The following is a 16,165-nucleotide window of genomic DNA, read 5'->3' as shown; positions in this document are numbered from 1 at the left end:
TGGTGCTATTTATGGGCAAAAAACAGATGGTACTTACTGATCTCATACAAACTACCAGTGTTACTCTGGGAAAAAGCTGAAAATACAGCTATAAACTTGGTAATAGACAGCAATGCAGCACTAAAGTCCCACCTATGCAGGTCCAACCAACTTAGAGACCTACACGTGCTGTAGTGTAAACTGCCAAAGAACCTGGGTAGGACATTACTCACTGTAAAGTGGGTCTGTGCGTGTACATTTTCTACACAGGTTCCTGGGTAGCTTAGGACAACCATTGCCATCTTAGGGTACATTCACACACATGTATGCAAATTTGCAGCCACATATACGTCCCCCCAGAAGTTCATGTGAATGTACCATTAGAAGGGAACACATAATGTTGGTGATCTGAGGGCAGGCATTTTGTCCAGCACATAGAAATGTACCTTCAAATTTCCTAAATTGTGTCACTTTAAGATATTATAAGATAGAAATTCTTGGATAGAGTATACGGGTGCATTTTTTTTTTTGAAACAACCAGTTTAATATACCTTATGTTCATTCTCGTCCTTCAGCTTTCAATAGCAACGTTTTCATCATTGTAACATTACTTACGAGCAATATCCGAAATATGTAACAGGATGAAAAAAACAATGTTCCACACACTCAATTGACACAAAGGAAATATGAAAATGCTTTATTATGAATGTAAGGAAATGTAGAGCACAGAAATGATTTTTGCATGACAAAATAAATACGAATCTCATGAATCATGATGTCTCTTACCCCATCGTATGGTCTTCAATAGATGCTTGTGTGTTAATCTGGACTCACTAAAAACTTTACAAACCAGTCTGGGTCTGTCAGGACAGACCAAAACACATGACAGTGTACTTCTGTACGCCTTGTTGATTACATTGTAATTATAGCGTTTTTGCTGGTGTGTATTCCTTAAAAGTCTCTTTTTTATCCAATACAGTACCAACTTTAATAAGGCACTCTAAAAAGTGCTGCAGGTTTATAGATAGAAGAGAATGACACCCCAGTCAGTCAAGATCCAAAAACCCAGCAAGTTCTGGTAGACTTTCAGCCTTCTTAGTTGCAAGAAGTTTGTAAAGTACAATATTCCAGATTGACAATCCGCAGTGAAAAGTCTAATTTTAGACTTCATCGTGTCAAGAATCATTGTCCAAAAGGAACATATTTAGCAGTCAGGCTTGACGCAAATGACTATGGGCTGTGAAATATCATTGCCTGGAGAATTCCTGGGGCTGATCACATGTTATTGTAACTTAAATATTTATCATGGATGATTGCAGAACATATTTTATGTGAAGGTCCCTAAATTACTGCTTCTGTGGGGATCAGAATATTATACTACAGAAATGTTACAACGAGATCCATTATTGTCTATCTACAGTGGCTAAACAGGATATACTTGCTTATAAATAATTTTTTTATTTTGTTATTTTATCTTCTGAAGACATTCTTTAAATTTGAAGCTTACTGTACAAGACTCAATGTGAGTTGCTCAAACTATAATTTCTCTTGCCTTTCATTTTTTTAAGTACCTTTAGCCTAGTAACTGGAATTTATTTTTCGACAATTAGCATTTATCAAAAGACTGATTGTGTTACCCTTATTTTATCTGAACAGCTCCCTAAAATTTCTTTCTTTCTTCTTTTTTAGGCACTTTGATGCTAGAGCAGAATTTCTGGAATGCATTCAAAGATTTGGCTTAGACCATAATTGACATCTTGTCTTGTACAAAATCTTTATGTTATGCTGTACCATTAACACCTATATGAAATTATTAAGACACTGTACAGTCTGTACATTCTCTCATCATATGTAAAAATCAGGCAACTTCTCAATATCTATAAATTAATACAAAATGTTTGCTTGTTTTGTAGCTGCTCATATTTAACTGCCATTGACATGTCAAAGCATAGGCCTTAATGCCAATTGAGAAAAATATATTTTCTCCCAAATTATATTAAAGCTATAGAAGCTTCTATTTTCTATTAAGTTTATCATTAAACTTACTAAATATGGATTTATAGTCTCAGTATCAATGTAGTAATGGTTCCTGTCTTTCATAAAGTGGACACTATGGCATAATGACCTGTGATGGTAAAAATGGGCTGTATATATGTTCACCACACTGCTCACAGATGCCATGAAAGATGAAATATAGAAAATTTAATGACATTCATCTTGTTTCACTTTGGTTTCAAGTAATGGCAAATACTGGGAGCTCACCTCATTGGAAGCAATGGAGAAATTAGGATCTGGAACCAGTATTCCCGGGGATGAGGAGCTAGCAGTGACATGAGGTGGCCTCATAAACATAAACTCACTAATATCTGAGACTGGGGAGAAACATGTTCTGACCCTTCGATTTGATGGGATATTTCCCGCACAATCCACTCGGACCCCTATTATAGTATTACAAAGGCTGGGGTGTAGCTGAAAAGTTCCATGAAGCTTGGATCCTGCTACCACAGCTTTCTTTTGACTTTGCCGACAACATAGAGGGAAATTCTTGTTCTCACATTTGTGAATTTTAATTCCAAGGGCTGCCAAACCAATTAGCGAGATGACGGAAATCACAATCAAACAAACAATCAGATACAAGGTGAGACTGGAAATATTCCTTTTTTTAGAATGATCTTTCACACCCTGGGAAACTTCTAGGTCTTTGTCTTCTAGGGTCATCATTACTGTTACTGAGGTTGATAAACAGGGTTCTCCAGAATCTTTCACAAGTAGAAGAAGTTCATGTACGTTAGGATCAACATCCTGGATTGCACGTTTAGTTCTTATCTCACCAGTTCTCATAACAATGCTAAATAGCGTAGGATCTGTTGCTTCGAGTAAGTTGTAGGAAAGCCATGCATTCCGTCCTGAATCATGGTCTACAGCAGATATCTTGCTAACCATAACATTTGGCCCAGTAGATCGAGGGATCTTACACTGGGCAACAGAATTTGCTCCAATTACAGGAAATACAACAACAGGAGAATTATCATTTTGATCTAGAACAAAAACATGTACAACAGTCTTATTTCTGAGGGGTGGAGAGCCAGCATCAGAAACTTCTATCTGGAATTGGAAGTAGTTAATTCTTTCATAATCTAGAGGAAACTTAAGGTAGACCTGTCCATTTTCAGAATTGATGTATATATGAGAGGAACTAGCGTAGTCTTCTTTTGGATTTTGCAATATGGAATAAGAGAGGCGTGAATTTTGGTCCAAATCTGGGTCCGTAGCAGAAACAGTACAGAGCAACTCACCAGCTTTGTTATTTTCTTCCACAAAGACTTCGTAAACTGGTTCAACAAACTGAGGGGTGTTATCATTCACGTCAGAAACTGCAACTGATATAACTTTTACAGTGGAAAGAGGGGGGTTCCCCATATCCTTTGCAGTGATGGTTATTTGGTATTCCGAAACACTTTCACGGTCTAGATTATCACTTGTAATCAAGGAAAACTGGTGCTCAAAATCCTCCCTAACAGTGAAAGGAAGATTTTTGTCTACTTGGCACTGGACCCTACCATTATCACCATGGTCTTTGTCCTTTATAGTGATTACAGCCACTACTGTCCCAGCTGGTGAGTCTTCTGGAACTGAACTAGAAAATGCACTTATAGTCATTTCAGGAGTATTGTCATTAACATCAATAATGTGGACAATTACACTGCAATGCTCTTCCATAATGGGGCTTCCTTTATCTCTAGCTTCAATATCAATCTCATAAACTGATATCTCTTCAAAATCTAAATTTCCAAGTACTCGAATTTCACCAGTTTCTGAATTGAGCTGAAAAATATTGCTTAAGGCTTCTGAGTTGTGGCTGCTAAAAAAGTATTCAATTTCTCCATTAGGCCCTTCATCTAAATCTGTAGCATTAAGTTTTATGACTAGAGAGTTTTTGGGGGCATTTTCTTTCAGCTGGACATTATAAGCAGGTTGATCAAATGCTGGGTGATTATCATTGGCATCTAGGACAATAATTGTGATCTGCATAGTACTCGATCTACATGGTACCCCACCATCCTCTGCTTTAAGCACTAGGTGGTGGACTGCTGTCTGCTCCCTATCTAGAGCCTTTTCTAGAACTAACTCTGGAAATTTACTACCATCTGTACGTTTTTTTACAATGAGAGCAAAATTTTCACTTGGGCTCAGATGGTATTCCTGCAATGCATTCGAGCCTATATCTGGATCCTGTGCATTTGGAATCAAAAACCTTGCACCAGGGGAAGCCAACTCATTTATTTTTAAAGTCAGCTCTTCACTCTGGAATCGGGGTGAATTATCATTTATATCTAATATCTCAACCTCAATCCTGTACACTTCTACTGGATTCTCTATAGCAAATTTTAGGTTTAAAATACATGTAATACTCTGTCCACAAAGCAGCTCCCTGTCTATTCTGTCATTCACCAATATGGCTCCATTGTTTACATTTATAGAAAAATATTGGGAATCAGAATCAGAAAGTACCTGGAGATTAGCAGCTACTAGTTTTGCCACATCTGTTCCAAGATCCTTAGCGATATTCCCAACAATTTCACCCCTGTTCAGCTCCTCAGGAATAGAGTATCGGAACTGTGCATATGTAAGGTTTACAAGCAGCCACAAAGGAAAGAGATGCAGAATTCCTACTTGCAAAACACGGTAACCTGCTGGATGAATCATTGCAGAAAAGCCTTGTCTGAAAGCCGTCCCTTTTTCCCCTCAGCACATCTTGAATACAGAGCAGCTAATCCTTTGGAAAAAAAAGAAGGATGCAGTCAAGGTTGTTTTGTAATTTCTTTTTCCATCAGACAGAGAGGCTAAGGTAAAATCTAGCTGGCAACAGAAAGGAAACGAAGGAGGAGCAAGTACATAGCAGCCATTGAATTGTATGCAGCACTGCATTGGCTCGAGATATGTTTTAGTATATCCAATCACCGACTGGAAAAATATTTTCTACGTATTAAAATAAGTTACGGACGTTTCAGAAAAGCAAATTCGAATGTAAACGCTGCTTGTTATGAATGTGAAAAGATACAATTCTATTTTGCAAAGAAAAAAAAAGAATGCATTGTTTCATTCATGTCGGAATAAATTGTAGTGTAACCCTTTGAATGCCTACATGAGGCATGGCTGTGTCGAAAGGGGCATGGACTGCATACAGCAAGTGATGGATTGAATCCTTCCATAGACATAGTATTGTCTGTTTAGCAGTGCCTGCATGGTGGAGACAAAACAAAAAAAAATGCATCTAGGAAGGCAGGAGCTGGGAATGGAATGAGATAGCTTCATAATTCATCATGTGTTTTGGAAACAGTAGGAAACATTACACCCACTACACAATCTGCCTTCTAGTGCAAGGAGCTAATTAAAATAAAATTGTGATAACTTTCCAAGTGTCAGCCATGCACCAGACTTTCTTAAATGACTAATATCAGATCTTTCCTTGCTGTTAACAGTTTGACAACAAGGAGTAAACAAGACATATGGGACATTTCCATAAAATAGAGGCACATCCCCCAATTTCAATGTATTTATTAGCAATTTACGCTAAACTTCAGGCTCTCACAGTATCTTAGTTAGATTAACAACCTCAAAAGCATCTGTCCTCTTATATTTCACCATAGAAAAAACTCTAAACACACTAAATTAAGAACATGGTCCATATAGTGCTAACATATACGGCAGTGCTGTACAGGAAGTGGGCTAAAAATAGTCAATCATTCAAGCAAAATTATAACATAATACCTACATAAGTCCTTTATAAGACCTAAATAGGTCTACAAAACAAGCTGTTACTTAGAGAACCCTATGAATACTTGCCATTTCAATTGTGCATGGAAAATTAGGGCTGAATTTCCATAATAATCCGGAAAAAAATCCTGAGTGCCACAAACAAACAAATTTGCTGAGTAAGATCCTGGCATTGTTTTACAAAGCTTATTTTATCCTATACTTCTCTTCTCCAACAGCAACTGTGTTTCTGTAGCAGTTCTTTGACAGTGTAAATGGAAAGAAAGAGGAGGGGAGGGATCCATCCATTCACTGAGAGAGGGGGAAGAAACAAAGAGAGAATTGGACACAATGCAGTTACCCTGCACACACCAGACAAAACCTGATCATATGTCACAAATGCATTACAATATTCATTTTGTAGTGATAAAGATATGGATTTGTAAGCATAATAGTATAATTTTATGGATATTAATCATTGACCTGTTATTGATCAGGTATACCTCAATTTTTACCAGAAAAGATTGCATATTCAGCATTTCTAAGACTCATACCGTTCCGAAAGGTCACCACTTATCAGCTACCTGCGTTTTAGTGCTATTTTTTCCCTATCTGCTTTTTTTAACGATTCAGATGCGGATTTGTGTTATGTGTAGTGCGTTTTTTTAATACAGATTTACATGTATTTCTCTGCGTGTGCTTTTTTTTACCCCTTTTTATCCACTGGATCTGACATAATTTCAAGCATAAAACATGATCAAATCCCCATCTTGATGCAGTTTTGACGCAGATCTGGTGCAGATTTTCATTCTACCTTAGACTTCAAGGGAAAAAAAATGCATGCAAAAATCCGCCAGGACCACAATTTACTTGAGAAAAAAGTGAATTGTCATTATAGCGATGTGGATTTTCTGCAACAAAATATAAGTGTAAAATCCCCACAGAATATGCAATTTGTGCAGATACCCTAAAGGTGTCAACTTGGGAGAGCCCTTTACTGGGTGATACTCAAGCATTATGTAGTGGGAGTAGCCTTATCACAGGTGTGGATAAAGTTGGACTGGCCCAATGGAGGACCGGAGGATCATCCGGTGGGCCCTGACACTGGTTCGATGTGAGCGCCAGGTCAACATCAACTCAGGTCCCCTGCCCTGAGTGAGCTAAACTCTGGTAGAGGCAGACGTGATATAGTCATCACATGCGCCCCCACACCTGTTTACTGAATTATTGGAGAAAAGGCTCCATTTAGGCTCTGAGTGTTCTATGGTCCACGATGTGCCCACACCGCGCCAAAGCAAAGCTCACTCAGGGCAGTGACCTGATAACTCCTTCCCTGAGTATCGAGTGAGCTGGCATCATCCACGCTATGCAGACTGGAGTGGAGAGAGCTCCTGCTTATTTTCTTGGAGGCAACTTTGTTCATCAGCTACAGTAGGGACACAGTTATGGCTACTAAAGGCCCTACTACTACAGTGTATATATACTTTAAGAAAGTCCAAGCAGCACAGATGCAAACCTCTAACAATGATGGGTGCAAGCTTCATTGAATTGGGCTTCAAGTTCCTCGACAATATATAGGAAAAATGTAGCAGCACTCCAGGGAAATAAGGTGAAAAAAGAGGTATGGTCCTCCTTATTCCATTAGTGACACGTCGCACAGTAGTAAGTAGTGTGGAGCACATGGGAATTGTCCATTTATCCGAACATTAGGTGATGTTTTTATTAGCCACATGCCCTCAGCACTTTAGTCAACAAAAGTTGTTGCTTTTTATTGCTGTCTAGCAGTAATGATGAGAATATATACTACATTGAACTTCTTGCAATTCAGTGCCACTTGCGTCTTTATGCATATTGCATATATTTATTTGGAAAAATTAGCTCTTTATAATTTGATGGGTTGGACTTGTAAGGTCATGTGAATGCCAATTTTTGTATAAATGTCTACCTTGGTCACACTTTTTTACACCACAAATATACACTCACCGGCCACTTTATTAGGTACACCTGTCCAACTGCTCGTTAACACTTAATTTCTAATCAGCCAATCACATGGCGGCAACTCAGTGCATTTAGGTATGTAGACATGGTCAAGACAATCTCCTGCAGTTCAAACAGAGCATCAGTATGGGGAAGAAAGGTGATTTGAGTGCCTTTGAACGTGGCATGGTTGTTGGTGCCAGAAGGGCTGGTCTGAGTATTTCAGAAACTGCTGATCTACTGGGATTTTCACGCACAACCATCTCTAGGGTTTACAGAGAATGGTCCGAAAAAGAACAAACATCCAGTGAGCGGCAGTTCTGTGGGCGGAAATGCCTTGTTGATGCCAGAGGTCAGAGGAGAATGGGCAGACTGGTTTGAGCTGATAGAAAGGCAACAGTGACTCAAATCGCCACCCGTTACAACCAAGGTAGGCAGAAGAGCATCTCTGAATGCACAGTACATCGAACTTTGAGGCAGACGGGCTACAGCAGCAGAAGACCACACCGAGTGCCACTCCTTTCAGCTAAGAACAGGAAACTGAGGCTACAATTTGCACAAGCTCATCGAAATTGGACAGTAGATGATTGGAAAAATGTTGCCTGGTCTGATGAGTATCGATTTCTGCTGCGATATTCGGATGGTAGGGTCAGAATTTGGCATCAACAACATGAAAGCATGGATCCATCCTGCCTTGTATCAACAGTTCAGGCTGGTGGTGGTGGTGTCATGGTGTGGGGAATATTTTCTTGGCACTCTTGGGCCCCTTGGTACCAATTGAGCATCGTTGCAACGCCATAGCCTACCTGAGTATTGTTGCTGACCATGTCCATCCCTTTATGACCACAATGTACCCAACATCTGATGGCTACTTTCAGCAGGATAATGCGCCATGTCATAAAGCTGGAATCATCTCAGACTGGTTTCTTGAACATGCCAATGAGTTCACTGTACTCAAATGGCCTCCACAGTAACCAGATCTCAATCCAATAGAGCATCTTTGGGATGTGGTGGAACGGGAGATTCGCATCATGGATGTGCAGACGACAAATCTGCGGCAACTGTGTGATGCCATCATGTCAATATGGACCAAAATCTCTGAGGAACGCTTCCAGCACCTTGTTGAATCTATGCCACGAAGAATTGAGGCAGTTCTGAAGGCAAAAGGGGGTCCAACCCGTTACTAGCATGGTGTACCTAATAAAGTGGCCGGTGAGTGTATTTTCAGTTGTTTCACACTTTTTTGTTAAGTATATAATTCCACATTCATAGTTTTGATTCTATAATCATGAAAATACAGAAAACTCTTTTAATGAGAAGGTGTGTACAAACTTTTGGTCTGCACTATATATATATATATATATATATATATATATATATATATATATGTATATATATATATATATATATATATATATATATATATATATAGTAACACTGTGACTATATGGTTGCTGTGGGGAACTCTGTTATTATATGGCTACTAGGGGGGTCGCTTGTTACTATTTGGCTACAATGGGTATATCTGGACTTTGTGATTGCTGTGGGGCAGGCCCCTCCTGTGACTTTCCTGGCTATTTTGCTGACACTGTTCCTATATTGGCTACTGTGAGGTAACCATTACTGTATTGGCTACTGGGGGTGGGTGGGGGGTCTTCCACTATTTTGGCTGCTGTGGTTGTATAACTGTTACCTCATGGACAGCAGGAGAACAGTATTTAGTTTGTGATAAGAAGTTGGAAGAGATGATATAGTAAGAAACCTAAAATTTTTGTGTTGCTAAATCTGCAGAGACAGGTCTTGGCTGGACGAAGCTGACATGGCGGTATAGGTCATAGAAGAATTCGAAAGATAACTCATCCAATCATCTCATCCAAGTCACCAGATTTACAAGTTGTTTGAGCTCACAATTCTGTGGCATCTATTTTTGCAATTCATTTCACCTATAGAGCTGCAATGGCAGTGCACAACCATGGAGTGGGCTGGCATATGATGAAATCCCCAACCTTCCAGCTCCGCTTGCCTCTTTATTGTATCTGCTGGCTGGGCTGTGCACCATTTATTTCTACACCTGGTCCTACCTGGCTTAGAAATATGAACAGATTTTCACATGCCCCTCTTCACATGCCCTTGGTGTGCAGATGGTGTAAAGGGGGGAAATAATCATACGGTAATTGCTGGGGGTTCGTCAGTTTTCTGGCCATGATCAGTCTATATCATTATGGTTATTTTATATATTCACATCTACATATATATGTGCTCATATCCCAGGTATGATCTTTTAATCTTAATCGAGTGCAATGCGTTTCAATGAGTATGAAAAAATGTCTCTGCAAAGCTAACAAAGGGTTTTAAATGGGTGGTGGAGACACCTTCTGGTTTGGATTGGTAACTGCAATGTTATATTAGTCCACACAAAAAAAATATTGTACCGGCAGGTTAAATTTCTTAATTACCCCTCCAGGATGGATAGACAGACAGGGCATGAAACTGTATTAGGAACAGTAATGGTAGACTGTAATGGAGATGCATGCGGTGCTGCTACTGCCCAAGATATCTAAGTGCACTAGAAAAGACAAAAAATGAAGTGGCACTCACCACTAAAGTAGCCAGCCCCTGCCCCCTAGTAAATAATAATTCTTTATTTATATAGCGCACACAGATTACGCAGCGCTGCACAAAGCATGTCAAATTGGTCCCCATGGGGCTCACAATCTAAACAACCTAACAGTATGTTTTGGAGTGTGGGAGGAAACCGGAGTAGCCAGCAACCCCCTAGTATATAGCCAGTGCCTGACCATAGTATATAGCCAGTAGTCCATGTCCACCAGTATTTAGACAACTGCCCCCTACTATATAGCCAGTGCCAGCCCCCCAAGTATATAGCCAGCAGTCCTCTGCCCCGACTCTTCTGTCTTCTGATGCTCCAGATCTACGCATGCTGTCGTCACATATATCGCTGCTTGCTGACATCACTGTGTGTGCCGATGGCGTTGTACACACTATGATGTCAGCAACACACATTGGGGGTCATTTACTAAGGGCCCGATTCGCGTTTTCCCGACGTGTTACCCGAATATTTCCGATTTGCGCCGTTTGTACCTGAATTGCCCCGGGATTGTGGCGCATGCGATCGGATTGTGGCGCATCGGCACCGGCATGCGCGCGACAGAAATCGGGGGGCGTGGCCGAACCAAAACCCGACGTATTCGGAAAAAACGGCGCATTTAAAAACCGAAAAAGTGTCGCTTGGGAAGCGCTTACCTTCACTTGGTCCGAGCTGGTGTATTCCGGCGCGTCCAGATGATTTTCAGGGCAGCAGCGCCACCTGGTGGACGGTGGAGGAACTACCTTCTTAAATCCCGGCCGGACCCGAATCCTGTGCAGAGAACGCGCCGCTGGATCGCGAATGGGCCGGGTAAGTAAATCTGCCCCATTGTGTGTACGACGCAGTGTGCAAGGACCCAAAGCCAAAGCTTCAGAAGACAAAAGAAGACACCTGCTGGGGTGAAGGAGAGGTGAGTAGAGAGGGGTTTTTTTCATAGACTCAATAGGGGTTTTCTGCACATTTTTTATATATACAGTATATTACTGTAGAATTCAAATGAAATGTAAAATGTTCAACTTGCTTTAGATTGGGCCCTATTTACTATTTTGCGTAAAAAGGGACACACAACGGAAAAGAGTGAAATAGGGGAACAGGAATAGTGGTGCTTGAAAATAATACCACCCTGGGTACTGTAGGATATTTTATTATCTTTGTCTTCAGATGTATTTTAATTTTCTAGCTTAGTTCTCCATTGGTTATTATGTCAATTCACAGTACTGCATGAGTAATAATGTTTATTTTTTTGCTTCAAACAAATGAAACTGATGTTCCCGCAACCCATGTCTCGGGTCACAGGCTCACCCGTGCCCATCTGTGTGCGCCAGTGCCCTGCTGCTCTTACTCACCCATCCTCGCTCCTGCCACCGGTCCGGCGGCTGTGCGAGCGCGGCCCCTTCTCCTAGGGCATGCGTCCGTTGCCTTCAGAAGATTTAAAGGGCCAGCACACCGTTAATTGGCACTGGCCATACTCAGAATCCTTTATGATCCAGCCTCTCCCTGCACACCCTGCCGGATCTTCGTACCTTGTGCCTTAGAGAAAGCTTGTCTCATGCCCTGTGCTGTTATTGTGATTTCCCGTTATAACCCCGCTTCCGTTCCTAACTACGCTCCTCTGCTGCCTGCCTTGACCTTTTGCTACTTCCCTAACTCTGATCCCGTGCTGCCCGCCCTGACCTCCTGCCTGTCTGTGTACGTCTGTGTACCTCGCATTGGCTGTCACCGTGATCAAAGTTGCACCTGTGGAACAACCTAGTGGTAACACACCGCTGCAAGTCCAACATGCTTTGCAGAGGGCTCTGGTGAAAAACCAGGTACCACTTAGATTCCAGTCCCAGGTGTCGGCTTACTTCATCGTCCATGGTGGTCCAGTGGGTCCTCTACCCCTGGAGCCTGACAAATAAAATAGGAATTGGCTAAAATATAGGTAGTAATGATCCAGAAGTAGATACGCTGTAAAGAGAATGATGCACATGGTCACATGGTCTTTGCGATGATTTTTGAAAAACATTGCAGAAACAAATGCGTTTTTACATGTAAATATGCGTATGTCTGGTTTGTAACCATTTTTTTTTCATTTTGGAAAGTGAAAGCAGCTGTGTTAACATTTTCACAGCAGCTTACACTTCCAGCAGTGAAGAAAAATGCTTTCAAACCAGCAAAATGCATAGTAACATGTAAAAACGCATGTTTCTGCAATGAGTTTAAAACCGCATTGCAAACACCTTGTGTGACCGCACCCTTAATGTTGTTGTTCAGAGATTTACTGTGTGCTGTAAGTATACTGCCCAGGTGGACTCCCTTGCGGGACTATGGACCTCCGGGCATTCTCAAAGCAGAATCGGGAGGAGGAGAGAAAGGAGGGTAATACACTTATTACACCTATACCTCATCACAATTACCACCTCCAGTCCTTGGGTAATGGTGGGTACCATACTTCAGACATAGAAATATACCCCAGAGCTGACTGTAGGGGTGGCCCGGGAGTCTAACATCCTACTATGGTGGTGGCCCTGGAGTCTGACAGCCAGCTCTTGGAGTAGCCAAGTAGTCTGACAGCGCACACTAGGGCTGGAACAGCGTTATGAACTGATGCAGGTTTTAGCGCAATTCTACACCAGCAAAGGCCCTGCATAGAGATGTATGCCAGCACCACTAGCCTCTGGGTAAATTAAGAGGAACCCTCCTGATGTTTTTGGGAGGAGGAGGTTTGGGGTTTTCATCATACAACAGAGCATGATGCTAGCGTATGATAAATTCCCTCCATAGTACAATGCAAACCATATACGAGCTGATTGAGTAAAGCCCTGTAGATATTTCAAGGAGCTCATTACAATGAAATGAAAATTGATTAAAGTTCACCTATTAAAAAACAAAAAGTACGGCCTCCTCCATAAACCCCTACAGCCGTCCTAACCATCACCAAAATAGATGAATATTCTACCATTTTAGTAGAAATAACCTTTAATCAATTTACCAAAAATGTGGCCAAAGTAACAGGACCATATACCTTGCAATTCTGCTAACTGAACTGGTCAAAGACTTTCTACTTTACATTCTAAACACTATTATGATTTCTACACTCAACCTGCGCTATGCTGAACCTGGGGGTGGCCTTGGTGTCTTACAGCCCTGCTCTGGAGGTAGCCCTGGAGTCTTACAGCTCGTACTGGGGGTGGGCAAGGTGTCTTGTAGCCCTACTCTTGAGGTGACCCAGGAGTCTTACAGCTCATACTGGGGTGGACCTGGGTGACTTACAGCTCGAACTGTTGGTGAAACCAGGAGACTTACAGCTGGAAATGGGATATGAAACAGCAGTCTAACAGCTTGCTCAGGGGCTGACACAGGTGTCTTCCAGCCTGCTTTTGGGGTAGCCCAATGGTCTAACAGCTCGCACTGTGGTAGGCCTCAGAGCCTTACAGGCCGATCTGGGGGTGACGCAGAAGTCTTCCATCCGGCCCCGATGGGGTTCCAGGGGTCCGCACAGGCGCAGGTTTTAGCACAACTTTAAGTCAGGTAGGGTATTTCATAAAGATGTACGCCAATGCCGCCAAATGTTAAATAATTAAAGAGGCTGGACCCTTCTGATATATCTGGTATGCTGATATATCCGATGCCAGCGTTTTCATCATACAATAGCGCACAATGTGCCAGAGTATGATAAAATCCTCCCATAGTACAATACAGAACCAGATACAAAGTCATTTGGTTACACTTTGTAAGGTTAACGGAAAACCAAGTAAAGGGGTTCTCCAGTGACATACAAGTTAGCACCTATCCAGAGGACTGGGGGTGACTTCTTGATCGTTAAACATCTCAGTGAGGGGACTCAATATGGAACACGAAAACGGAGCATGTCGAAACCGTGAAGAGCAGAGCAGCCAGTCCCGCATGCACTGGCTGCTCCATCTAGTTCTATGAAGCTGACAGAGATAGCCTGCTCTCAGAGTGACCAGTGGTACCGAAAGCTGACTGTAGGGGTGGCCCGGGAGTCTAACAGCCTACTATGGTGGTGGCCCTGGAGTCTGACAGCCAGCTCTGGGAGTAGCCACGTAGTCTGACAGCGCACACTAGGGCTGGAACAGCATTATGAACTGATGCAGGTTTTAGCGCAATTCTACGCCAGCAAAGGCCCTGATAGAGATGTATGCCAGGGCCACTAGCCTCTGGGTAAATTAAGAGGAACCCTCCTGATGTTTTTGGGAGGAGGAGGTTTGGGATTTTCATCATACAACAGAGCATGATGCTAGCGTATGATAAATTCCCTCCATAGTACAATGCAAACCATATACGAGCTAATTGAGTAACGCCCTGTAGATATTTCAAGGAAACTCATTACAATGAAATGGAAATTGATTAAAGTTCACCTATTAAAAAACAAAAAGTACGGCCTCCTCCATAAACCCCTACAGCCGTCCTAACCATCACCAAAATAGATGAATATTCTACCATTTTAGTAGAAATAACCTTTAATCAATTTACCAAAAAGGTGGCCAAAGTAACAGGACCATATACCTTGCAACTCTGCTAACTGAACTGGTCAAAGACTTTCTACTTTACATTCTAAACACTATTATGATTTCTACACTCAACCTGCGCTATGCTGAACCTGGGGGTGGCCTTGGTGTCTTACAGTCCTGCTCTGGAGGTAGCCCTGGAGTCTTACAGCTCGTACTGGGGGTGGGCAAGGTGTCTTGTAGCCCTACTCTTGAGGTGACCCAGGAGTCTTACAGCTCATACTGGGGTGGACCTGGGTGACTTACAGCTCAAACTGTTGGTGAAACCAGGAGACTTACAGCTGGAAATGGGATATGAAACAGCAGTCTTACAGCTTGCTCAGGGGCTGACACAGGTGTCTTCCAGCCTGCTTTTGGGGTAGCCCAATGGTCTAACAGCTCGCATTGTGGTAGGCCTCAGAGCCTTACAGGCCGATCTGGGGGTGACGCAGAAGTCTTCCATCCGGCCCGATGGTGTTCCAGGGGTCCGCACAGGCGCAGGTTTTAGCACAACTTTAAGTCAGTAAGGGTATTTCATAAAGATGTACGCCAATGCCGCCAAATGTTAAATAATTAAAGAGGCTGGACCCTTCTGATATATCTGGTATGCTGATATATCCGATGCCAGCGTTTTCATCATACAATAGCGCACAATGTGCCAGAGTATGATAAAATCCTCCCATAGTACAATACAGAACCAGATACAAAGTCATTTGGTTACACTTTGTAAGGTTAACGGAAAACCAAGTAAAGGGGTTCTCCAGTGACATACAAGTTAGCACCTATCCAGAGGACTGGGGGTGACTTCTTGATCGTTAAACATCTCAGTGAGGGGACTCAATATGGAACACGAAAATGGAGCACGTCGTAGCCGTGAAGAGCAGAGCAGCCAGTCCTGCATGCACTGGCTGCTCCATCTAGTTCTATGAAGCTGACAGAGATAGCCTGCTCTCAGAGTGACCAGTGGTACCGAAAGCTGACTGTAGGGGTGGCCCGGGAGTCTAACAGCCTACTATGGTGGTGGCCCTGGAGTCTGACAGCCAGCTCTGGGAGTAGCCACGTAGTCTGACAGCGCACACTAGGGCTGGAACAGCATTATGAACTGATGCAGGTTTTAGCGCAATTCTACGCCAGCAAAGGCCCTGCATAGAGATGTATGCCAGCGCCACTAGCCTCTGGGTAAATTAAGAGGAACCCTCCTGATGTTTTTGGGAGGAGGAGGTTTGGGATTTTCATCATACAACAGAGCATGATGCTAGCGTATGATAAATTCCCTCCATAGTACAATGCAAACCATATACGAGCTGATTGAGTAACGCCCTGTAGATATTTCAAGGAAACCCATTACAAT

At 42.2% G+C, this 16,165-nt stretch overlaps 1 protein-coding gene across 8 annotated transcripts in view; it reads right to left on the bottom strand.

The window, feature by feature from the left end:
* LOC140126350 (protocadherin gamma-C5-like) overlaps nt 1-16,165 on the bottom strand; it is a 164,922-nt gene that overhangs the window by 64,060 nt on the left and 84,697 nt on the right. For 4 of the 8 annotated variants that reach the window (XR_011854816.1, XR_011854814.1, XR_011854813.1 and 1 more), the window contains exon 1: nt 766-5,803. Coding sequence is in view for 4 of the 8 variants with exons in the window: in XM_072145720.1 (XP_072001821.1) it covers nt 2,242-4,686 (2,445 nt within the window). In the remaining 4 variants the exon portion in view is untranslated. Of the gene's footprint in view, nt 1-765; nt 5,804-5,826; nt 6,049-16,165 lie in introns of those variants that run through there. The other 4 variants (XM_072145721.1, XM_072145722.1, XM_072145720.1 and 1 more) reach the window with 3 other exon arrangements.

The sequence above is a fragment of the Engystomops pustulosus genome, chromosome 4, assembly GCF_040894005.1.
Source record: "Engystomops pustulosus chromosome 4, aEngPut4.maternal, whole genome shotgun sequence".
Taxonomy (NCBI): domain Eukaryota; kingdom Metazoa; phylum Chordata; class Amphibia; order Anura; family Leptodactylidae; genus Engystomops; species Engystomops pustulosus.
Note: the sequence above shows the minus strand (reverse complement) of the source record. Positions and strands in the feature narration are given on the sequence as shown.